The 26,765-nt window shown below is 32.9% G+C and overlaps 1 protein-coding gene across 1 annotated transcript in view; it reads right to left on the bottom strand.

Moving 5' to 3' along the window:
- Positions 1 to 1,254: 1,254 nt before the first annotated feature.
- The window catches only part of MS3_00010108 (uncharacterized protein), a gene marked incomplete at its 3' end in the record, with an annotated part of 49,010 nt that continues 23,499 nt past the window's right edge, over positions 1,255 to 26,765 (bottom strand). Inside the window, exons 9-20 of the mRNA XM_051218450.1 lie at positions 24,761 to 25,749; positions 23,576 to 23,792; positions 21,774 to 21,820; positions 20,976 to 21,233; positions 16,695 to 16,907; positions 14,853 to 15,213; positions 11,864 to 13,911; positions 9,571 to 10,740; positions 7,132 to 7,593; positions 5,964 to 6,305; positions 1,987 to 2,209; positions 1,255 to 1,265 (exon numbers count right to left, since the gene is read on the bottom strand). Of these exons, the coding sequence (XP_051073840.1) occupies positions 1,255 to 1,265; positions 1,987 to 2,209; positions 5,964 to 6,305; positions 7,132 to 7,593; positions 9,571 to 10,740; positions 11,864 to 13,911; positions 14,853 to 15,213; positions 16,695 to 16,907; positions 20,976 to 21,233; positions 21,774 to 21,820; positions 23,576 to 23,792; positions 24,761 to 25,749 (6,341 nt within the window). The remainder of the gene's footprint in view (positions 1,266 to 1,986; positions 2,210 to 5,963; positions 6,306 to 7,131; positions 7,594 to 9,570; positions 10,741 to 11,863; positions 13,912 to 14,852; positions 15,214 to 16,694; positions 16,908 to 20,975; positions 21,234 to 21,773; positions 21,821 to 23,575; positions 23,793 to 24,760; positions 25,750 to 26,765) is intronic.

The raw sequence follows: 26,765 nt of genomic DNA on the forward strand, positions 1-26,765 counted from the left end.
TAGGACTAATAACTTAGCGCATAAACCACGTAAACTTGATGAGTTAAAATTACCATCGTTTTCATCAACAATACGCATTGAAAACAATACAAAAGCAATTCATTGATCAACAATAATCCTTTTAATTTAAAAAATGAAAACAAGAGAAACTGTGAAAGGTCCACCTATAAGACAGGATAATAGTTTGTCAATTAAGCTATGGTCAAGAAAAAAACTCAATATGTTGATGCATAGTGAAAAATGTAACAACAGAAACGAATAACAAAAGGAGTGTATGAAATGAAGAATCCAAAAACAGAGCAAAGGAAGAAAAAAATAAAGTAATATAAGGACAGAACTAATTATGACCGTAAGTATAAGCAATGAAATTTGATTGGCTTTTGTTTAACTTTCGATAGATACTTAACAAAAACAGCATATTAGCTCTATTGAACTAAGAAAACAAAAATAAAGCAATGAAAACAAACAAGCAAGATATTTTGAACAAGTATTTATTTATACATGCAAATATATATATATATATATATATATATATATATATATATATATATATATATATATATATATATATATATATAATAGAGAGATGCAAAACAGAATAAACAGTGTAATTCTGGAATGATTGTATGTAGTATGAGAATAAAACAAAGCAAGCATACGTTTATCTCTTTTTACTTAGTCAACAATAACCAACAAACAAGATCAAAAAGCGTAACACATAAGACTGAATAAATGAAAGGCGTATAAGAGGACAACAAAGTTGGAAGCTCGAAAGCAGAAATTAGAGAAAGAGAGAGGCAAATAGAAAAAAGCCACACATTATGATCCATTTTGTTCTGTTTGTTTGATTGATTGTTTTTTGTTCTCATTGATGTGCAACAAAAAAGGCAAAGTAAAGAGATCGTATGGAAAGACGCAGGACAATATCTGTTCAATTTGTTCAATGAACGCACAAATAGAGAAGAACAAAAATCTGTATTGCAGCAAATGTAAATAGATGAAAAATCATTGAACTATATATAGAGATAAAGAGATGGATATAGCTCGAATTTGATAACACCTGAAGAAAAAAGCCGTTAAAACACCGGGCTGTCGAAATATATTTGGTGATTGAAAAATAAGCATGTATATCGTACCGAATTATGTTCAGACGACCAAAACATTAAAACGCTGATGTTACAAATATCAATACTACCGCTATCAAGAGATGTTTGTTAAGACAAAATATCCTGGCTCCTGCCTATAGAAGCTGATTCACTTTGTAGCTAAATAGAAAAAAATTGAAAATAAAAGAATTATTATAGGTCAATCAAGGGCCTTACAAAATATTACGTTTCCAAATCGATAATTATATAATTATATTACAAGACCACTGGTGCATGAATTATAAGTTCTATTCACTTTTACATTGAGTAGCACAATGAAGTACTAGAGTCAAATACAAAATTAGCTAATACAACTGTTACATTGTTTTGTGAAAATTAATTAACTCTAGATCAGAAGCAAACTTCTTACGATAGAAACTGATATGGTGTAACCACTTCATCAAATGCGCGCATATTAGCAGGATAATTTCTTGGTAATGGTTAACATAGAAAAAACGTGCAGCAGAATCATTTAATTAAATCTAATGAATATAATTGAAGTATTTAAGACTTATTAATAATTTATCTGAGCTACGATATAATTGAGGAGCAGCAAATTATAAGAATAACCGAATCGTTATATTTAAATTCGAATAAGTATACAAACACAAAATTATGTAAAATTAAAACACTTCCCTAAATGAATTGTTAAATGGTTAGTTATTACGAAAAAAAACTGTAGAAGTGTGAACAAAAATAATAACATATGACATTCTTTTTCTTGATAAATACACAAACAATTTAGTTTTAAAAAACATACTCATGAATCCTAACTTAATTCACTTTGATGAGAAAAACGCAAAACTTATGGCCTCTGGAGAACGAAAAATATTCCACTAACTTGAAATTTGAGATCCAGATTGAATTGGATTAGTTACATTAGAGGCAGGAATTACAGAAGTAGATAAATGAACTACATTTGACGGAATGGCAGTTGTTATATTCGGAACAGATGACTTAGTTTGATGAGGAGGAAGGTTCTGAGTTCGAGGTAGCGTAACGGTTAATGTAGTAGTTGGAAAAGTTACAGTTGATGGGCCAGTTTGTAAGGGTATATTCTCAATCTAAGGAAAAGAGTAAAATAACGGACAATATAGCATAGATAAGCATAACTACATTTATCACAAAATCTACGTAGAGATAAGAATTTATACTGGTACTTAACAAAGTGTAACATTATTTCCCTTTGATATAACCAATATGTAAAAATGTCAAATAGTATAAATAATCAGTTTTGTACAATTGGCATAGCACATCACATACGTCATGCTAGATTGTTTATTTTCCATTATGCTGTTAAGAGAAGTGATCAATTAGGTGACTGTCTACTTTAAACATTACCACAGTTACGCATATGCTGGCAATAATAATTTGTTTTGTCGTCATACAATGTGGTCTTAGACAATCAAAATTTAAAAAATAATCTGCTCTACAGATAGCTTATTAAAAGTTTTAATACATATAATGCTTAATGTTGGTAGTCATTTCATAATTTCACACAATGTTGTATATTTCTACCGGAATATCTTAGTATTAAAAGAATCTCTTTAAGAATATGTCTTGTAATCGAATTTTAGAAAAATAACGATTGAATACATCACCATTATCATTATCGAACGTCTAGTTATAATCACAAAAGAAAACAACGAACACCTATTCCACATACATTGAAAATATACACACAATAATTACACTAATCAGAGCAGTAAGAAGAATACTGGTTAACTTGAAAATGAATGATAATCGTTGTCTGAACCACATAATGAACAATTAAGGTACATTGTTTTTTATTTGTTCAAATAAACCACCAATTCGCCGACTCACTTTATATGCATGATAGGTGAATATTCTTTTTTACAGCATTACTATATCCATTGTTCTACAGACCGAAATTGAAAATAATGGAAGTGTGCAAGAAAACAAATTCAGACTTCCTGTCAGCTATATATATATATATATATATAATGGAACAATTGATTGTTTGACAAATTGATACTAAATTAGTGATGTGACATACAATAAAGAAATGAGATTGTGAAGAGATAGATGATAGAAGGTAAGCATGATTATAAAAACAGTAAATCAATAAAAATAAGTGAATGAGAACTAAGAGAAATAATCAGAGATGCAGTACAATCAAGACAAATATAATCAGGAAGAATCCTCACAGTCAAAAATGCTCTCTCAACTTTTATGAAGAAAGTAAAACGCAATTACAGTAGGACTGCCAATGGCTTTTTTCTGAGTCTCTAAGACCCCAAAAAAGGGTGGTCGTGATCGACTGACAGAAGCCGGTCAAGTACATCTTCCTCTCACAACACGGTGTCATGACATAAACGAACCACCTCTCTGTTCTTCCCAATCAGTTCCAGTGTGAACAGATAATGCACGATGTACAATTCGCTTAGATAACATTTGTAGTATATGTCTGAGCCACCAAAGTCGGTGTTTTAGGCTGGTAACACCAATTGAACTATCGTCACTGTACCAAAACACACGTTGACAAACAACTGTATCACTAGCATGACATTATTAATAAATGTCGGTAAACGTTTGGAGACAATGGATCAATCACAGAAGTTACATAACGTCCTCAACCCGAAGACTTCAGGTTTCACAAGTATAAAGCAAAACTTCTCTCACCGACGCATTTTAAGTCTGACGTTTTACAGACAGAATAAGATCGCAGAGTCAGAGATGGACCAGAATGGCACAGACCACTCTGGCTTTAACCATACGTAGATCGATCTCATCAGTCACGTCACCACCAACACTTACACAGTTATTTACATACACGAACTTTTCGACTGCTTCTAACTGCTCAATATAAAGAGTGAACGTAGATACAAGCTCCTGCCAGCCTTCTCAAAGCGTTCCACACCTAGAAGGTGCAACGCACATGCCATGTGTATAAGTATTAACAACCTAAAGATCATGTACAGATTGTACGGTTTAGGTATCATCATAAAGCAAGAAATATTGCCACATAATCAAGGTCAAAACGCTTATCTGCAAGTGACAGATCAACTCCATCATTATATATACCCATCAATGAATCGTCTTGTCCACTGATTCGAGGGCAGCCTTGATGTCAAGAAACACAGTGATTGTTAGCCTGTGATAAGTATGGAGGTCTTCCGGTATTTAATGAAAGGTGAAGATATGGTCAACACATCCTCGACCAGAATAACTAATGTTTCACAGGTTTTGGACAATATGCTAACTATGACAGAAACCAATTGATTGGACGCAGACGGAAGTTAACTTATCTCTTGACAGTTGTTGCATCCTTAAAAAGGCCACATGTAAGTCATTAAGGCCCGATGATTTGTGACGCATCGAGAGTCAAATCTCCTTATGAAATTCCACCCCTTTAGGTAGGTCAGTCGCCACCGGCTATGAAGGACAGGACAGTTCGATCGATATCACCGAGGCGGCAGATCAGTGGGACTATTCTTCGAAGAACACATCCTATCAGCTTTTGAGATTGTTTCATTACCACAAGACTTCTTGCAGCCAGTGACTCAAATGAGTTGAAAGAGTTTCCGATAGTTATCAGGTCCAGCTACTGCTTCCGACTTGTAACTACGTTTCGACCACCAGGCTTCTAGGTCCTTACGCAAACTACGCACAATTTTTCTACATAAGAATCATTTGGCAGAAAACAATTGAAGCTTAATCATTAAAGGAAAACAAAAGTAAGACAGAAATATAAAAGAAATGCTACGACAGAAAAGTATAACAAGATGTAGAAAGATAATAGTAGATTTTGTTTTCACGAAGAAAAGAAAGTGATATTCACTATATAGTATGGATTGTATAAAGTATTATATATTATGTATAAAATATGTAATTAGATCTTATCCGAATCTTGCTGTTAGAAAACATGCATAATGTGAAAACAAACATGGCTAGATAGTAGTGTGTTCACTCAAATAAAAGACACCAGTATCTACATTGGCCAAAAGCTAGGGCGACTGTCAAGAGAGACAATGGAGAGCGTACAATAAAGAATTCTAAGTCGACTGAATTCTGAGTTGGTTAAACCGCTTCTGTAAACTAAAATATCATAAAGATATTTTTAATACAACTGGAACTATCTACTAAAACAATAAATTTGAATGGTAGTTAATTGTTTCACAATGTTAAAACCACGACGTGATAAAATTAAAGATAATTAAATGACTTTCGAAAAGTCTATTCATACCCTTATATCATGTTCACGGAAACCAAAATAACAACCAAGAGATGAAAACCTTTCACAAAAATTCAGTAGCCCTTAAAATTCAACTGATTGTATCATATGACTTTTAATAACCATGCACAGATGTATTTGTTATTTTAAAACTACCAATCTAGAGTTTGCAATTATTTTTCTGGTCAATATGGGGATATTTGATATAAACTTCTACATTTGAATTATGCAATCTATAATATGTAATTTAATACATCAAATTTTCATGCAGGCCGAAGAAGCTACCAAAAATGGCGAATGAATCGCTAATTACATACACACGAACATTATTGACCAGAAGCTAGGTCAATAAAATCCCTAAAGCTAACAGAATTTAAGAGAATGATCACATGAAAAAGAAGACTAGACATGGATCATTATGATGACAAAACTGTAAGATGAAACGAAAAACTGACGCTTATTCACAAAAATTAGACCGTTAATTTAGTAACCATTTGACGAATTTCCAGAATATTCTTATATGAGAAATACATAACCAGTACACCGAAACACGATATCAGCCCATACATATAGATTACATAAACGAAAACAATGAAACAAACAAGATATTTTAAGGGAATTGCCTTGTTTGCTGATGGAACATTAGAAGTTGATTTGACATTTGTCGCTGATCCGATAGGCGGAGGCTGATTCATATTAAGTCCTACATTGACATTTGTAACTGTTCCATTACTAGGCATAGCTTGATTCATATTAGGTATCAAACTGACATTTGTCCCACTAACCGCCATCGATGCATGCCCTGGTGAATCATTTGTTACGTGTACTCCAACTACTGAAGCAGCATAGGCACGTTGTTGTCTAGGCGGTCTTGGAGGTGGAGCTTGATGCAATTGATTGGGTCCAGATATTTGAGGGATCGTCGAAGCACCTGTATCATCATCTTCCAGATTTGCAGGAGCCACCTGAATTTTACATAAAAACGTAAAATTTCATACCAGTAATCGAAATAAAAAAGCATTCATTTATCCAATTGCTTATGAAAAATAACGAATAATTAGACTAACATAATTACTGCTTCAGATTCATTTGACAGTTAAACACATACTCTGTCAAATAAATACTTAAACTAAAGTTATGAAATTATTTATTTTACTAACTATAGAGCACGAAAATCATACTAGCTTTAAAGTACCCCCCATTTATGACAATACACTTACATTATTCCTATTTCGCTTGTTCAAAACATGAGGTATGGCAACTTGGACCGATACACATATGTGCCTGGTCCTACGTTGTAGCTGACTGAATGTTCAAAACATTCCTGGACGTCATAAAAGTTAAAAACTTCGACCGCAAAATCGTTTCATAATTTTCATACACAATTTTCTAGACCTCAAAAGTTTTGCTCGATTCATGTGAACAGACTTCCTCAGATTCGCCAACAATGAGTCTGGGATGGGAAAGCAAAAGAGAAAGCACATGTTCGAAGTTTTTAACAACATAGAAAGTCGATGGTTGTCCTATCCATAAACCACCGAAATTAATTACGTTCCTCAGTTAAAATTTTGATCCAGTTGGAATAGACTTTCTACACAGTAAGTTATTCCGATAGATAGCCCTAAACAACTGATGAAGTTCCTCAGTTTTTGCAATTGTCAAAAAAAATTTGAAATCCTTTTCTGTGTAATTATTAAAGAGATTACTTAAAAATCATTAGGAACTAGAGTATAAATACACATCCAGATTCCGAATAAAATGCTTTTAGAAATAATAAGTACATCAACGTACTGTAAACTTGTTAGCAACGGTTGTTCCTGATGCATTCACAGGCCTTGTTGAAGTGATGCTTGGCTGTTCAGTTGGTAGACTACTAAGGGGATATTCAACGTTGTTAATATCTTTAGTCACATCAACAGGTAATGCTACATGGTCATGTGTTGAACTGGAGGTTATAGCAGTACATATCGGATTAGACGTTGATATATTAGAAGCTGTGACAATAAACCGATTTAAAGAAGCGAAATTCGAATTAGAAGGAATAGGCAGTTTCGAACTGCTTGATGAAGGGTGGACATTTAAAATTTGATTAGTACTATTATTTACGGCTACACAAGTAGGAAATGTGGTATTTGTCCCTGTGAAATTGAACGGTAATTCTTGAGCTGATAGGTGAGGAGGTTGGTTTTGAACCTGTTGTTGTTGTAGAAGAGTGAGTAATTTATTCTGAACATCTAAAGGGAGAAAACCAGCCTAAAGAAAGAAAGATAGAGACATATCAAAGATAGACCATATTTTATTGTAAGCAGTTCCTATCAGAATAAGATGTTGACCAAATAGAATACGAGTTTACAATGTAATGGATTAAGATAAATAAATAGATTTAATAATCATTAAAGAGATACTTTTTATTGATTTAATGCCCCCGAATGCGCTGGTACGAGTGAAGATAAGGAGAGTTCAATCTCTCCCAAAATGACGTCATATAGTCATTACCAGGGAAGTTCTACTTATTGCCTTCTAATGGCTGGGGTATTGTTTACGACATTGAGAAAACGAAAAGCGAATATCCGGGACTTTAACCGGTTTGGTGGACACTGAGCCTTCACATAGGGAAGTTGGTAAGCCCTGATTCAAAACCAATAGTGGACATGGACTGCAGGACATTGAGGGAACAAAAGGCGTATGAACCTATTGATGGTCACTGACCATCACGGGACTGCATCTCTCTACGTTACTCCACTGCCTTGTGAATTAGACCTCTAGGTCAAAGGCTCGGTATGTGGCCCCTAAGAAAACCTTTTTCAGTTTGAGCGCCCAGGCAGTATTCCAGCCGTCACACATGTCAAATGATGTGTGAGGCGCATATATATTTAGTGCTTCCTTGTATCAACGTTTATGTGCTTAAATAAATAAATATTGATCTAATTAGATCTAGATGGATTCGAGAATATTTCGACAAATCAGACAAATTCTATTTTTAATTACCAAAATACCTAACTAATTAGAATCATATTTATTAGAAAATTAACAATATATTACAATTTACAGATGAATATAAGGTCACTGATAAATATATTTTTTAAATAATTAGTTTTTACAATGGCTTGTAAACAAAGATTTACAAACAAATACCTAAAAAGTGAAATAAATACAATTGAATATTTATACAATCCAAGATAACGGATAATGGCATTTTTAATGAGGACATTTCAAACTAAAACATCTTCACGTATGCGTACACATCCTGCTTATGAGTTTTCACTGTACTAGTAGGATAGGTAGTCTACCCAATGATACAGTGATTGGATTGTAGAAACCAAAAAAAGTATGAGATACGATTATTTGGTTACTGTTCATATGCAGTCGGAATTGAATAAAAGAGAAAATTATACAAAATTTGAGTACGTTAGATACAACATATTAAAAATTCTAGAGATAATAGTCGTATTAAAGAAAAGATGTTGGTCCATTATCGATAACTTGATTATAATTTCTCCGGGAATAAAAATCAGAATTTAAAAGAATCAAGCAAAATAACACAAGTTGCATTATTTTATTTGACAAGTGTATATTGATGGTAGATAAAGAGTTTCACCCATAAATTGTTTTGATACCACGAATAAACTGATTACCTATTTATGCTAGTCTACTTTAAGAAATTCTAAAATAGACATCGTTTGTGAAATAAGAATTTTATTGAAAAATATAATTTGTTGAATCATTAAAAAATAAAACACCGAAAATGAACTCTTTTACTACACATTTTAAGTAACTTGGCAATCCAATATACAGATTGTAGTACTATGAAATATTTATTTGAATTTCGATGCATAAAACAACTATTTAATCAATTGGTAATTAAAACAAGTAAAAATCTGAATCTAAAACGTCATGAATTTTATAGATGGGTCAGCCAAATGACCCATATTTATAATTTTACACTATTTAGTCGGTCAATCAATATACAGTTCATTTATTGAATAAACAAAAGAAAATTAAGTGGTACATCATAATCGCCACACTGATTATAATCTACCATTTACATGGTTATTGATAAGCAAGGACAACCGTAAAGGTCTTTTAGGTGTAAGATGGAAGTATAGTGATCTAATCAAACACCGCGATCAACAGACAAATAACAGTATATATATATATATATATATATATATATATATATATATATATATATAGGAAAAGACAAATGAAAACAAATTAAACAAAACTTACACTATTATTATCAGGAGTTTGTTGGACTAAGCGTATAGCATTTGCCAACTCGGGTAAAATTTGATTCAGGTATGAATGAGCAGTAGATAAAGATAATTGTTGTTGATTTCTGTCTTTGATTGGCAAAGGAGAAGATAATTTTGGCATGACATTTAATGAATGTTGTGGTTGTTGCCACTGCTGTGAATTATACTGAAACTGTTGCTGCCCAGCAATAGGTTGTGTGATATGAGGTTGATTAGAGGATTGTTGTTGTTGTGATGTTTGTAGTGTCTGAGACTGTGTACCTTGTTGTTGCAATGGAATCTGAGATGCTTGTTGTTGGTGTATTTGATGTGTTTGTATTTGAGGATTAACAGGTGTTTGTTGTTGTACCTGAAGTGATGGTATCTGAGATAATATTTGAGACGTTTGTTGTTGTTGTATTTGGGCCGGCTGTGGCGTTGGCTGCAGCTGAGTTAGTTGTTGAATTTGTCCGGACATTTGAGGCGGTTGCTGCTGACAATGAGTCTGTGTAGATGGTAATGTTGCATGAGATTGCTGTAAGACATGTGGTTGCATTTGAGAAGATTGTTGTGAACTTACTAACTGAGAGTGTTGTAACTGAGACTGCATTTGAGTTGACTGCTGATGTGTTGGTATTTGGATTAACTGTTGCTGCTGTTGATTAGGCTGTGATGATTGAGATGTGAGAATTCCACCACCTTGAACTGTCGATGTTTTTACTGCAGATTGAATATTCAAACTCTCTTGATTTTCCAGAGTGGATCCACATGATGAGAGATTACTTTGCGCAAACGAGGGATGTATTTGAATACCTTGATGTTTGTGAACTTCACTGACATTAAGCCATTCAAAGTTGGCAGCTGCAGAGGATAGTAAACGACCCAATAAATCAGGCAAAGAGTTCACACTGGCTGCGCATACTCCTGCATTAGATACAGAGGGATATGCAACACTATTAAACCGTTGGGGAATATGATTTGTTTGAGACTGAGTTGAAGAAAGAGTTACAGGTTGTGTTGATACTGGAGGAGAAACTTGTCTAGAATGTCGAACTACACCAACACTTGGAGCAGTGCCAACAGCTCCGGAACCTGCGGATGATTTAAGTCCTGGATTAACGAACTGACTCGAAGTCTTTAGAAGATTCGAAAGTAACTGAGGTACCTAAAGTGATAATTGATGAAATAAAAAGTGGTTACACTTAGACTGTCAATTAACAGGGAAATGCAAAAATGAAATACATTTTATTCCAGATCGAAAAGACTAACTAATCACTACACTTTATCATGGTAGTTGTAAACAAACAGTATTGCTAAAATGCTTAAGATAATGGAAATAGTTACGATCATATGCACTGGATAATACATGACCACATACTAAACGCTTAGGTATTCAACTGCATTTATTATAAATAAATAATTCAAATGCATTAAAAATAGATTTTTTCACTATTCGGAGTTGACGATGAATGAGCACACAACATAAAGGTTAATCCAATATTAGTCTGTACAACAAATCCATCTACGGGAGTTGGGAAACCATGATTGCATAACGCTGGAGCAGACATGGTTCTCAATGAACATGATATATGAGTCTACACTAACCAACGGCTACGATGGAATTTCATTTCCTCACAACCCTCTGGTTTTCTTAAGGAAACACTCCTCTAGACTTTGACTCAGAGATCTGATTCACAAGACAATGGAGCAACGATAGATGAAGTCCTATAGTAGCCGGTGACCGAGAATGGGTTTAAAGTCATTTTCTTCCTCAGGATACTAGAGCGTATTGTGTACTATTTATATGGGTGTTCTCCATACCCACCACCCCGTACCAGAGCATTCAGAGGCATTAAATCAATAAAAAGTATCTCTTTAATATTCATTAAATCTTTATATATACATATATGTCAATATGAGATTGAGGAGATTTTATTGAAATCACAATCATCAGAAACTCAGAAGAACTGTACGGCCGTTCCGCCCTCAGCAGTACCCATTTTTACTTAACCTAGTGTCGAGCCCAGAACCTGGGTCTCGCGAGAGAACATAGTCTTTAGACAACTGAGCCGGGATTCAACGGAGTACAAGTATAACTTAAATCAATATATACGTTATTCCAGGCTCGTATGTATTAAAAACCAATATTTTGTACAAATGTAGTTGTATAGGTACATGGTTTTATGTTTTACTGAAACGTTTTCCTTTAAAAGATCATTTTACATGATTGAAAAAATACACTGAGATTTAATGCTTTCATGTTTGGAAAATTAAAAAAATCTATATACCTGGTCTAAATTTTGTAGAGTGTTAAGGGCTGATAATAGTTGTAAGAGTTGTTGTGTATTTGGTTGCACAACTGTTTGATGCTGTGAATCTTTTGATTGACTAGAATTTGACTGAACCTGGGTATGTGACTGTGGAAATACGGTGGACTGTTGTTGTTGCTGCTGATTTTGTGACTGTAAACTCGGTAAACAGGATGGATTGCCTTGAGTTTGATTGTTTACTAACATTTGATCCTGTAATAACTGTTGTTGTGAAAACATATTTTTGAGCGGTAAAGATAATTGGTTTTGAGCAACGATAGATTGAACTGGCTGCATATTATCTGTTGACAAATTTGTTTGATTTATATGTGTAGTACCACTTTTTACAGCAGAATACGGAAGTGATTGTAGAGAAAATTGTTGGTTCACAGACTGAATAAGTGATTGAATTTGATCAGGTAGAGAAAGCCGTGAATTAACTGTGCCTGCCAATTGATTAATTGGTTGTTGACCAATAGAAATAGGGATTGAAAACTGGGATGCTGTATTTAACTCAGACTGAAGTGAGCTTTGCACTTGTTGCTGATTCGTTACGGTTAGTGACGACTGGATAGGATTCATTCCAGATGCAGGGACAGCTTGTATTTGTGTCGAGTAGTAATTAGGTGATGCAGGGAGTACAGTCGTAGCAGCAGATGATCGGCGGCTTAAAGATTCAGGTCCTAAGTTATTATCAAACGGCAAAGCGTTTGATCCTATAGCGACATTTTCTCCATCAATATTTGTACCAATCATATTTAAGTGATGTGATTGCATGGCACCATGTGGTGCATCACGCAGTGCCATTAAAAGGGCAAGAACATCATCAAAGCTTAGTGCATCAACGTCTGAAGGAATAGGTAACTTTCGGACATACACGGATGACACGACAGGATGTGTTCCCGATTCGTGAACAGGAGAGTTAGGTGGACTGATAGAATGAGAATGCTCCATTGAACGAACCGGAACAACAAGAGCAGCTTTGTCTAACAACTGAATATTTCCTGTGCGAGTTAGAACTAGAGCTGAGTCTTTTGGAATTCTGTAAATATGAGGTCCCGAAAAACTACCATCAGAATTAGCACCAGATGCGAGAACAAAAAGTTTTTCAGAGTTCCCCTCGACAGTTGTCAGAAATGTGCTGTGTAAACAGGTGCCAGAGGGCATGCGTCGATTTCCAGGAATACCAACAAACATGTGTCCATCGGGTATATCAATTACTCGCATACCAGAGCAACGATAAAAAGACGATATTTCATTAGATTCTACGGTCGGTATCAAGATGCAAGCATGAGAAGGGTTTGAGCATAAGTTAGAAACCAAATTCTTCAAAGTAGTTTCCAGATAGGCGGGAATAGTGACAGTAACATTTACCAATTCCTCTGGAGTGAAAGAAACTGAAGAATTATTGCCAATCCCACCCTGATTACAAGTAGAGATATGATTTAAATTTGTCATATTACGTAAAGGATGAGTACTATATGACTGGTAAGCTACATTGTCTGATTGAGAAATGATAACTGGATCACGAGTTGTAGACTCATTGCAAGATGTTGATCTTGAAATTTCAGCAAGCGCAGCACCTGATTGCTCAGAAAGGCGTGGAACGAGAGGGGGTACTTCTTCTAAACCAGCTTGGCAATTAAAAAGGTTGACGCTTCCATTTTCTAAACGACCGACAGGCAGAGATAAAATATCATTTATATAGTTTAAGTTCATTGGCAACAATGATTGTGTGACGAAATTACTGTTTGAAATATCAGGTGCAGGGACATTCCCAGGAATTTGGCCAAGACCACTCTTTATCCTGCTATTGCTAATAATTGAGTCGGAAGTAGGTAACCCAACAGCAGAAGATGAAGCAGCGTAATACATCATACATTGAGGGATTATATTATTTATAGGATTGCTGATTGGTTCAGGGTTACTGGCTACAGGATGAAAAAGATAATTGATTGGTTGGTTTATATTATCGACCGGAGACAATGGTCTAGAATTTTCACTGAATTCTTCTTCTTCATCCAGATCTAAAGATACATATTTCAAACAAGAAATAGTATTAGTGTAATAACTAATATGAGTTAATTTTCACAAACCAGTAAATATGTAAATAGAAAAAAAGTGAATTTACCGGACACTATATATCAATTCAATTAAAAGGTATGATGAACCAAACTGTCGGTTCGTGAACTTATGGAAAAAACACCAAAACTTAAAGCTCAATAAAATGGCTTACTCAAAGTGTAAAGAAGCCACTTGTTGATAGAGAGAGAATGAATAAGTAAGTAAAACAATATAAGATACTTTAATCCACGCGAAAGACATTTTTCATTACATAATACATACAGTCAGCCAAATAAACTTATTAGAACAGTCTCAATAAAAAAAAACAGTTGCATCTTATTATGCCAAGGTATATATAATCTATATGCAGGTCTTTTGATGCACATACCTCCTTGAAAGATAGCTTCGAAAAGTGATAAAACTATAATGATAATTGATGGTTGTGGCATACCATAAGCATGTTTAGAATTTTAGAAATATAATCTCTTTACAAACATGGTGTTAAGATTTCTTATATAATACCCCAGCTAGTATTATTGCTTACTATTCTTCGGACACTTTACTTCACTCAACTAATCCATAGATCGGAAAACGGTTGAACAGGGACGTAATTACATTCCAACTAAAAAAGTTGAATGGGAGTAAGAATCACAGTAAGAAAAACGTTAGTACACTTATGGTTTTGCACAAGAAAATTCTAGAGTTTTCTTCAATCATCCGCTAGAGCTTATCGGCCAAGAAATGACCGATTAATTTGCTCCAACGCAATCCTGCACAGTAAATGCTTTAATCCAATTTACATCTCGCTAATACATGTATGTGAACGGATTTCATCTAATGTTGGTTAAACGAATTGAAAACTTTTTTCCACGCGAAAACAACTTGATGCAACGTTTTAACTAACCTTTAGAATCTAATGGTTGAATTTCTTCGAAATTAGAAATCAACGTTGAATTGTCATATGGTATTGTTGATATACAAGGTAAACAAGTACCCGGATTCTGAAACCCACTGTTACTAAATTGATTAGTGGAATTACAGCTGGTAGGTACACTAGATTGAAAGAATGGTGCATTCGACAAGTTAGTGGGTAGACGATTTATTTGATCAAATCCCACATTAGATGGTTGAGGATAGAAAATATAATCTTGGTTCAACTTTACAGAGTGGACATCATTACGTAGAGCTTCCAGTAATTTCATAACTCCTTCTTTGGCGGCACGATCAATATCCTTGTTAACAGGAGTATAGTCAGATCCTTGAAACTATAGAAGTTAAATGTTTAAATCAATCAATGAATAAATCAAATATAAGTGATTTTGACATACTAACAGAATATATGTACATCTGATTAAATATATCAATTGTTAGGACACTGAATATAACCTTAAATTATACGGTTGTTACAGAATAAAAATAATAAATCCATACTATTTAAATATACAATGATTATTACATGGAGGATTTATTAATTACAAACTTTTCTACTTACGGTATTTACATTTCCTTTATCAACACTTATTTTGCGCCGAAATCTTAATTCTACTAAATATCTTTACCGTGTTATGTGAAGAAAAGAGTTAGTAAATTAAAGTAATTTAAGGTGGCATATTAGCATTGATATATATATAGCACACGTTTAGGTTACTAGGACTAGATACAATTTGATATTATGAAAACTTATATTATTATTATTATCGTTAATAGTATTACCCTACTACTATTAATAGGAAAATACTATAGAAAATGATAAGATCCATTATGTAAGAACTGCGAATCAAATCCATGGAAAACACAACAATTAAATTCATAGCTAAGTTTTTAGGTGGTTGGGACCAGCAGTGTATGTTAAGTTATCGACAATAAATACTAAACAAACAAAAACGACTCGTCTGAAACAATTGAAAGTTTGAACCAATTTTATTAATGTATTTATAAAAATCAATATTTATTCCGTCAATGAACTACACAGAGAGAAAAAAAAGTTTCACATTATACATGTAATACAAACATTTAGTTCATTCCAAATAGTTATAGGACAAGGTACAAGAGTACAGCTTTCAAGCATTTCATGAAGATTGTAAATATCAATATTTCAGACCGTACAGTGAAGCATCGTATATTGCATTACATTAGTTGTTCATCATTTCTACTTAACCATTAAAAAATACCCATGATACAAGCATATGATCAAAGAGTAAAACCTTGTCTAGTATTTGTAGTGTTTACTGAATACATTCGATGTAAAATGTCTTATCTAGAGATAATGTAGCTTAAGCAGTTATTAGCATAGCATGTTTCTGTAGGTTGTTCATTATGGAGTTTACATCAAAAACAAATTTTCACAGCCATCATTGTTTATAGAGAAAAATTTCGACCATAAAAGTTGTTCAGTCACAGAAATTTCTATCGACCACGTAGTAAATATCATTTTTCACAGTTGCCTGAATAACGAAGGCTGAACACTCACCACTAAATTCTGTCATCATTTATTTCCCCCTTATAGGAAGAAAAATTATTTAAACGACTACTGAATATCCTTACAGTAATTAGAAAATTATCATCTACAAATAAACCTTGAAAAATTAAACTTATATGAAGGATTACAATCTATTAGAAAATATAAAGACTACAGCTGAGTAATGGACTAATTTGAAATTAGTTGCTCATGTATAAACTATGAAAACAAATATGCAGATAATCGGGGTTAACATGTAGGTGGAAAGAAAAACCAATTAAAACATACCAACTTTATGTCTTCCAGTGTATCGGATAAATTACAACGAAAAGTTATCTTCCATAATTCATTATTTGGATTATTGATATCTGGCATTTCTAAGTAGAATGTTGGTCTAAAGTTACCAGGTTCACAGTTTTCAGAGTCTCGTTCAATTTTAGTAACGCGTAAAATATACCGTGGTTTCGATTTCGATTTTTTTCTTGTTTTACGCTCAGTTGGCTACAAAATAATATATATTAAGCACAAAAAGAAGGAATAAATATACAATTAGCAACTAATTAGAAGTATTAGTAGTAAATGAGATATAAGAGAAGGTACTGAGAATATTAGCCAGATTTAATGATAAAATGTATTAAAACCACTTGTTATATATATAATGTTATATCTAGAAGGTTGTTCTTGACATACTGCGCATAACGTGACCACTAGAACGCCAGAACCCTTCCAAGTCTCAATGAGAAGACAGAAGATTAATGAAAGGAGTATTATTCCCAGACAGTGTCAATTATAGTACAAAATTGTCGGGTATTTATAGTTTTTAGTACGAACGAAATCAACACCTAGGAATTCTAGAATGCTCTTCCAAAAGGTGATTGGATGGAATGTCTTTGGCTCCTTTCGAGCCTCCTACAGCTTCCTCGAGTTCATCCGTGGTCCGTCGTCACAATATATATATATATATATATATATATATATATATATATATAGGTTATCTTCAGACTAATCAAATCTATTAGTTCCTGCTAAATTAAGTTGAAGAAATGAGAGAAGATTAAAACGGAAACATATCAGCAATCACAAACAGGCAAGCATTTTATATTATATATGTGAAGGTTAATGACGCTGATCACATTTATACAAATTTCAATAAATACAGAAGGGTTATATTGAAGACATTTTACTGCATTGATGGAAAACAAATAAAACTGTGAAAAATTTTGTGGTGAACCTTATGTGAGTGAACATTAGAATCAATAATAATTTATTTTAATCAACTAGAGAGACAACACTATATGCACAATTTTTTTAAACAACAGGGGTAACGCTTTTGTGAACTACTACTTAAATAAAAATCGTCGGTCCACAGAGGAGGTCACAGCAACGTCGTGTAAAACATTTATATGGATAGTTCAAGAAGTCTATAGCCAATTTTCAGTAGTCCACAACCCGAAAGCATTATGAAGTGATGCTGATGTTGATCCGCTAAGTATTATTGAAGTTTGATAAACTACGACGAACTTAAATAAGTTTAACAAACAACCTTTGATTATAATCCTGTATAGAAGTCTAAACTTTTTCTACGAGTTCTTTGAAATAAAAAAGAAACCATTTGTTAAAAACACTGTGATATGCTTTGGAATCAATCACTGAACCATGAGATCTTGGATTTCGAACAGTATAATTTGTTCCATCCATTATTTTGTGATGATTCATTTCTATCATGCTTAATGTAAATATATTCAGAGAGGTGTTGATTTCCTACTTTTTCTGATTTGCTTAAAGTGTAGGTGGTGCTCAGATTAATACTGAAATTTTTTCCGGTCTATTTTCACAAACAATCAATTTGCTTAATAAATCAACTATTTTCATAAGATTTGAAATAATGAAATATAATTACGAAGATCCCACCTCTAGCAGCCGGATAATACAACTCACTAGCCTCAGTACCAAAACCTGTAAGTTACATGTAGAGTACACAAACTTACATTTGATGAGTTACAATGGACAATTTACTTAGTGCACAATCATTTACATAAAGAAGAATACAGTTGCTTAAATCTAAACATATTCGTCCGATATTCTACAAATTAGTTCAGTGAGGGTTGAGTACTATGACAAGACATATGTTTCCCCATTTAAGAAGACATATAGTTCAGTTTACCGAAGAATAATAATAATAATAATAATAATAATAGGTCCGATTCCCTCCTGATAAACAACGATGTGTGAGGCAGATGAATTGATGATTTGTGTCTAAAACTAACAACTTGCCTTTCCTTAAAATTAAAAAATGAAAAATACATTGATTTTATGGCAACACATTCGCAGTCATATGAGCTAAAAAGAGTGACATATAGATTGTTATACTATTTCTTTTATTTTAATGAGTTTGTTGGACTTTTTTCTTAAATGGACACAATTATATTTCATTAGCTTGACTATACAATAAAACATTACGTTTTGGTAAGGATGAAAAGCAGTAAATGAGTGATATCGTTTAAATGGGATGATAAACTAGTCGAAAAAAATTGGTAAGAAAATCGGTGCGATTTCAAAGAGGAAACAAAAAAACCTATAAGAACATCAGTTCAAATTAAACAGCTTTCATGGCGATGATTCAAACAACCATTCGAGGATTATCAAACTGTGACGGAACAAGTGTCCAGTACTACCTACTTCCATCAGTTCTTCAGTTAATGCCAATTCATCGTACAAAAAAGCTCGAATAAATTTATTTGGTTATCTAACATTATAGAGTTTCAGTAGATATAATCTAAAACACGGGTTTTTATCCCCAATAATGTATCACATAACTGGACACTGGTAATAAAAATAGTAGAAAAACACGACAATGCACCAATCATTTATTTCCATGATATAAGGCCATTGTGTGTAAGCTTATAACGATGCTATACAGAGTGGTGCCTATTTTTAGTTTACAAAACAAGATTAGATTAACCTGGCATAAAAGATCAGACGCCCAATAGAGTTGTTCAGAGGTTTATTTATAAGAATAAAAGAATCTATTCATAAACCACTATGTTTTTCATAAACTTATAAACATATAGATTCGATTTGAAGTAGCATAATGACTATCTTGAATATTCAGCAAGCAATCGATTTAGAGTTTAAATGGAACATATTCCATTTGGACAGCACCAGTTTATTTGCTGGACTGAAACAAATTTGTATATACCAACACATCAGTAAAATAACAGTTAACTTCATGTTTTGAAACTATCAATGGTTATTAACGTCAACTTGTTGTCGCAACTAATAAAAAGATAAAGACGCGATATTTTAGCTAGGATACAAACATGTATTTCACCTTTTCAACAGTGTCCACGAACTACATGTAGACTCAAAGGGTTTGAAAGCACGCCACATAAACCACCTTTGATCATTATAGATCAGCCTTAAAACTAATTTTTTTATCACAAACATAGCGCGATGTTAAAAACCATCAGAACTTTACTGATAATACTCAGTATGAATTAGAACAGTAATATTTCGGTATAAATATTAAATATATGTTCAGGATTCCAACAATTGGATTTATATTAAAGATACTGCAGAAAAGATTGTAATATTTAAACAATGAAGTTGTAAATTACTGAGGAGTAAAAGCACACTAGATAAAGTATAGATTTTAAAAATACGAAGTGATCACCCAGGGATGTAGAATAAAAAAAGTACTAAGACAAGAGTGGATGAAATAATAAACAAAAGCAAAAAAGTCATAATATATGTGCATTCAACAAGTTTTAATTGTATTTCTCTTCTAATTACTAAGAGATAAAAGATCGCAGATAGGTATTGACTATGTAATCTGGGTTGCATAATAGATAATATTCTTTAACAGCTCAACTAATTTATACACATGATCTTGGTACGATTGAAAGTTCCAACATATGCAGCTATCTCTTTATTTTACGGAGTCATGACATCCAGGGATTTACGAAATATATATCCATATTAAGGTTAGGAATTAGCCGCTGATAACACAAAATTATTAGCTGTTAGACTTATTATCAATTTTAACAACTGCACATATGTATTCATGTCCGTATCATCAAAAAAGTCTATAATATAGCCATCTTTATGAACTTTTGAAATAGATCAAATCATATTGCCTTACTGGTTAAATATAAATTAGTTTATGGAACGTGTTTTAAAACCTAATCATATGAGTAGAAATATATTGAATTCGACTAATAAGTTGCATAAATACATATCTGAAATGTATTATTAAGTGACAGAAATACGAGAAAAATGATTTATTAACTAATTATTAGTTAGTTAAACATGAAGATATGTTGAAATATATTAGGCATCTAAAATTATTTATGAAACAATAGGCTCAAAGTTTTGTTAGTTCATGTTATGGACTGTTGAAAAACAAGTAGCATTGGATAGCTGTCTCATTTCAGCACAACGTTATGTAAAAGTGGCATGAACGATCCCGCTGAAGACTGAACCCAGTACCTTCAGGCTTTAGGATGAGTGCAATATCTTTAGATCACTATGTTCCCATCTAATGGTTCACATGTTTAACTAAAGACTCACTTTAACTACAGACGTTACATTTTCCAACTGATTTTGCTGTTGTTGTGTTGAAATCTGTCTCGATAGATAGTTCGACAGTGCTACTTGATTATTTAAGATTGGCTGTTGAGACTGTTGTGCATCGTTGTACAAAGCATTCATAGAAGATATATAATTATTCCCACTTAATAATAATCTTTGAGCAGTAGCATTGTTAATAACTTCAGTAAGTTGGTTAATCAATGAGGCATGCTCTGAATTAAACAGTAGAGAAGATTGCTAGAAAAATGTTTTAAAATATAACAAAAAAATTACTTTCGAACTAAAACAGGAATAATTGAAAATAGTGATAAACAACAAAGGAGAATTATGTTGAGATATTTAAATCCTTCAAAAATTGTTTAAAAACTTACTGTTTCATAATTTTTGTACAACATTAAAGTGGTGCTTTCTTTTTTGTTCTTACCGTTGTTAAAAAATGTTAACTACTTATTGAGTTATTTCTATTTCAATAAGCTTTTTTTTCGCCTTAATTGTAAAAATGCTACAAATATAGTTATATGTTATATTTGTACATCTAGTTAATCCTGTTTGTAGGATCTATTAAGTTCTACAGCAACAAAGGAATCTATCCGTATTGAATAGCTATCGTCTTCATTCATTGTTCACCGTAAGTGATGTGGAAAATGTTTATTCTGTTTATTAAAATAATAACAATAAATGACTGTATGATAATGTATCTTGGATAGATATTTTATGAAAGTTCTTAGATATAAATAAAATAATAATGAAAAACATTTATCATGGTAGACTACTTACATCAGTCTTTTGAGGAGGATCAGATTCTGACAGAACAAAATTCTCATCTATGATTACAAAACAAAAAATGAAAATATGATTTAACACGCACTTTGATAATAGAATACTACATAATATCATGGAGAGCACATTAGAGTCAAATATACTATAAACGTGTGTGCTAAAAGTAGAATAAATTAGTAATAACAGATCAAATTTGAATTTATACAGAGACTAATGATACCACCTGATCGACTGCGCTGAAGTGGTAAACGAGGTAGAGATCAAGTCAACAAGTCAGTGATGAAAAGTCAAGTTTATTACAGGTAAATATAAACAGTAATGTCTATGAACGGAAATAAACATGGCAGTGCAGTACGATTGGTTAAATTATTTGGTAAAAAGCATCAATACTATTTATTTCTTTTTAACAAAAAAAATAAATAATAAAATTGATAAGTTATGAATCCGAAACAACTGCGACTAAATAAATTCAAGATTTTCACACCATTAAATCATGTCAAGCAAATGATACAAACTGGAGTATAGAAAAAAGCAAACAATGTCAACATAGAGTATTTACAAAACAACACAATACACTTGCCTAAAACATTTAAACATATAGAAAGATTGCACAAAAATAACTGAAGTTGAAACCCAATGAAAAGTATAGGCATAAGGAAAGTAGGAATTAAAACAGGAAAATAAACAAGTCATGTAAAAAGATGATATATATATATATCAACTTTTGACAAGATTTCAGGAAAACACAATCCTATCATTTTAAGAAGTATTCAAACCAAATTTCCCTTTTAAAGGGTTAAGGACTAGGTATGTATCATCCTAGACAGAAGCCAGCCAACATACAGGAAAGTGCTTGAAAAACTTTTCAAAGAGAATTTTTTGGCCTGACTGTACCATACCAATTTTATGAATTTATGTTTATTTCCAACCCACCTGGTATTTAATGCTACGAATAAAGCAGGGAAATATCTACTGAATTATCATATCTTAAAGAAAACTTGTATAACGATGGCTAAGAATAGAATCAAACATTCTTAATTAAAGTTCATTTGTAGGTTTTTATGTTTTAATTTTAAACAGATTATAAATATATCATCTTGAATAGTATGTATATGCAAAAATAAAGGACATATTTCCACCTTAAAATGTATAATAGTAAGTATCACATATATCTTTGAATGTATAATAATGACAATTCGTACCACGGTAAACCGGCCTAACTAAACTCTAAAACTAACCTCAGAATCGATCACAGTGGCGCAGACACATTCACTCTTTATCTTACTCAAGATCCTGAATCCCCTCAAACATAATTATTTCATTATCCTTTCAAACCATATTTTTTCAATTTTCAGTCTCATTAAAATCGCTGCTACATTATTTGGACTTCTTTACCATTAATCTTGCTAATTTAAACTCGCGCTAGTCATGATGTGGTGACTTAGGTCAATCCATATTTGTGCCAGTCTCTAAGTTGGTTATAACTGATAATAAATCTAACACTAATTCGCATTTAAAGTATTAATGTAAATACATCTTGTTTAAGAAATACAAGTTTATGTAATCGGTTCTAAGGCATAATGAGGTCTAATGATGCTACCTGGCAGACTAAACTAAAAAAGATACACCTAGGTTTTGAACTTTTCCTTGAAGTCTCTGAAATTTATGTTTTTGAGTAATGTACTAGGTAAGAACAAAATATTCAACTTCAATAACAATAAAATACAAATTGACATAACTGATAAACAGTGCTTATCAAAAGAACAGAACTCAATACTTAAGTCATAATTGAACTTTACTTTGAAGAGCAGAGTTACTATGTTGAATACCTCCTAAACCGGGCGTTACTATTTGTAAACTTGTACCAACATCGTTCACGTTCAATGTCCCAACGTGAGATTGGAATTGATTCTTTATAGAAGTAGGATGTTGTGATTGTTGTATCACTGATTGATTATCACTTAAAATAGGAGGTGCAAAAACTGAACTGACTGGATGATTTTGATTTGCTCCTTCCTAAAAGAAGAAAAGATCAACATCAAGAATCATTCGTTTATTCATGGATTTTAAAAGGAATAACTTTTTATAAGAATAACTAATGTTCTTAATTTAAATATAAAGTCACGATTAATGTAAGATGGTCACATGAACAAGAACAAAATAAAAGGCGAAAATTAAACTGATCGATACAAATATTTCATAAGATTGACAAATAGAAGAACGAAGACTCTAACAAAACTCACAATTTGCTAATGTATACATGTATATATTACATTTATTTCGACTATATGCAGGCATAAAAGTAATATGAAATTAATTCGAATAATTTCAAAATAGTGAACCCATAACCCTCTACACAATTAGGACTTTCCAAACTTTAACACAAACTCTATAGATGATCAAACCCAGATTTCAATGAAGAAATACATATTAGAGTGAAAGTTTTTGTTTTACAGAGACTAGTAGTAATAGTCTAAAAAAACTGAATTTCCTAGTAATAATATCATGAACATGAAAAACTACATTTGGTTATCGAGACTGTGTATTATGTAAATATGTAGAAATAATTTAGTAACTTTGTAATAAAGATATTATTAAATACAAAACAGCACAACAATAAGACAAAATGAGATTGATATTAAAATGAAAAGCAGAATACTAAAAAGACAAAAAGAACAGATTAGATCCATAAAATGTTGATATAACTTTGTTAATAGATTAAGTATTGACATATCTGCTGCGGTTGTCCTCACCGCTTATTCTGGTGATGGTAGACTTAAATATCATCGTTAAATGTTGGTTAATAAGGATTTAATGATTATAACTCTAGATATATCAACTCTTGATAAAGTATTTTTGGTGCAGTAAGTAACAAAGATAGTTGGATAACTTACAGAAATGAAAGTAGTACAACAGTCAGATAAACGGTTTCAATCATATCACTAAAAAACACAACATATGGTATAAATTTATTTATGACCTACGGCTTGGGAATTCAAGAAAGACTCAGTTGTGGAAACAGGTGGATTGGCTATAGAATTTGATGTGATCCCTTGAAGTACTTGTTGTAGTATCATTGCAGAACGAGCTATAGTATCCAAATTATTTAAATGAGTAGAATCCATATCGGATTTTAACAGTGGTGATTGAGGTGGAACAAAACCAGACGATTGAGTTTGAGAAGTGCTTATAGATGGAATAGATTGGTGTGATTGAAATGGTAGCGGAGGCTTTTGATTCAATGGTTGTTGTGAAGATGAGCCACCAGCTAGTGGAGCAGTAGACACTTGTAAAGATATGTTTGGCGTAATAATTGTACTCTTTTGGTCAGAAATCGGGCGACGAGCACATAAGTTTACATCGGTTTGCAAAGAAACAGGTGCTGCATACAGTGTAGTTGAACTATTTGAACATGAAGATATAGGAACTTCCGAAGACTTCTGAATTACAACACTTTGTTGAGGAGGTATGGGTGTTGGACTTGGAGTTGGTCCTGGTCCATTGACAGACAAAGATGGAAGAACATTAGGAGTAGCTGGAGCAGCTGTAGCACTTGGTGGAACCGTAACAGTAAATTTACCTATAGATGTTAAACCAGGACCTGTGGAAGAAACTTGATGTGAACTATAAGGATTTGAGTAATAGCTATCAACTGGTTCTGATATGGTTTTGCTAGGAAGGACTATAGATACCTGTCCAGGAGTTCCAACACCACTTGCGCTGACAGGATTGTGCATCGTATCCATATTTGATTGAGACACAACTACAGCAAGCATTGGAGTGGTAGAAGTAACTGAAGAAGTTAATGTAGGTGCAATTGTATTAACTGCACTGCATATAACATTTGAAGAACTAGCAGAAGAAACAGTAATAGTAGAATTTCTATAAGCTTGTATTTCTTTCTCTAATAACTTCTTAGCTCTGTTCCATTTACTCTTATACTTCCCAATGATAGTGAAGCTACTTGTATCATCTGTATGTTGTTTTTTTTATAAAAAAAAGATAAAATACATTATTACTAAAGTATTTCCAAATAACACAAATTTCAAAGAACATAGAAAAAGTTCGACTTTTTACAGAAAACTGGAAATATAAGGAGTAAGCATAATATATGTAAGAATTTATTCAATCGTGTGAATATAAACTGACCGAAACGAGATGTTTATATTATTTCGTTTTAATAAAACTAGAAAAATAAATATTATTCGTTAAATTAAAGATATCAGGTAAACAGTTAAATAACTCTTTTAATCACATTAGTTCACAATAATTTAAATAAATTAAAACTGATAGTAACTCCGCCTGGAGTCCCTCTGGGGGCTACTGCCGGTCCCAAGCCCGGATAAAGGAGAACGGTTGGGCATGGGGTTAGCGTCCCCATCCCGTAGAAAACTAACTCGCTAAAAAAACGCTAACCAGAAAAAATTATTCAAACCTTTTAAACTCTGCCCTGGGAGTCAGAAGGTCCTCATTTAGAAGAATTATGACGCCTCATGATGAAAGCCGAATTCCTTCGAAAGTTACGAGACCGATGCCCTTTTTGACAACCAGAGCGACCATTTATTTAGGTACATGGAATGTTCGTACAATGTGGGACACCGGAAGAGCCTTCCAAATTGCTGCAGAAATGAGAAGATACAACCTAGAGGTACTTGGGATCAGTGAAACACATTGGACGCAAGTTGGACAACAACGACTAACTACAGGAGAGCTCCTGTTATACTCCGGCCATGAAGAAGAAAATGCATCACATACACAAGGAGTTCCATTGATGCTGTCCAAACAAGCGCAAAATGTGCTTATAGGATGGGAATTTCATGGACCAAGGATCATCAAAGCCTCGTTCAAAACAAAAAAAGAGGGCATTTCAATGAACATCATCCAATGCTATGCGCCTACCAACGACTACAATGAAGACGCTAAAGATCAATTCTACAATAGGCTGCAGTCAATCGTCGAGAAGTGTCCAACAAAGGACCTGACCATTCT

The sequence above is a fragment of the Schistosoma haematobium genome, chromosome 1, assembly GCF_000699445.3.
Source record: "Schistosoma haematobium chromosome 1, whole genome shotgun sequence".
NCBI lineage: Eukaryota > Metazoa > Platyhelminthes > Trematoda > Strigeidida > Schistosomatidae > Schistosoma > Schistosoma haematobium.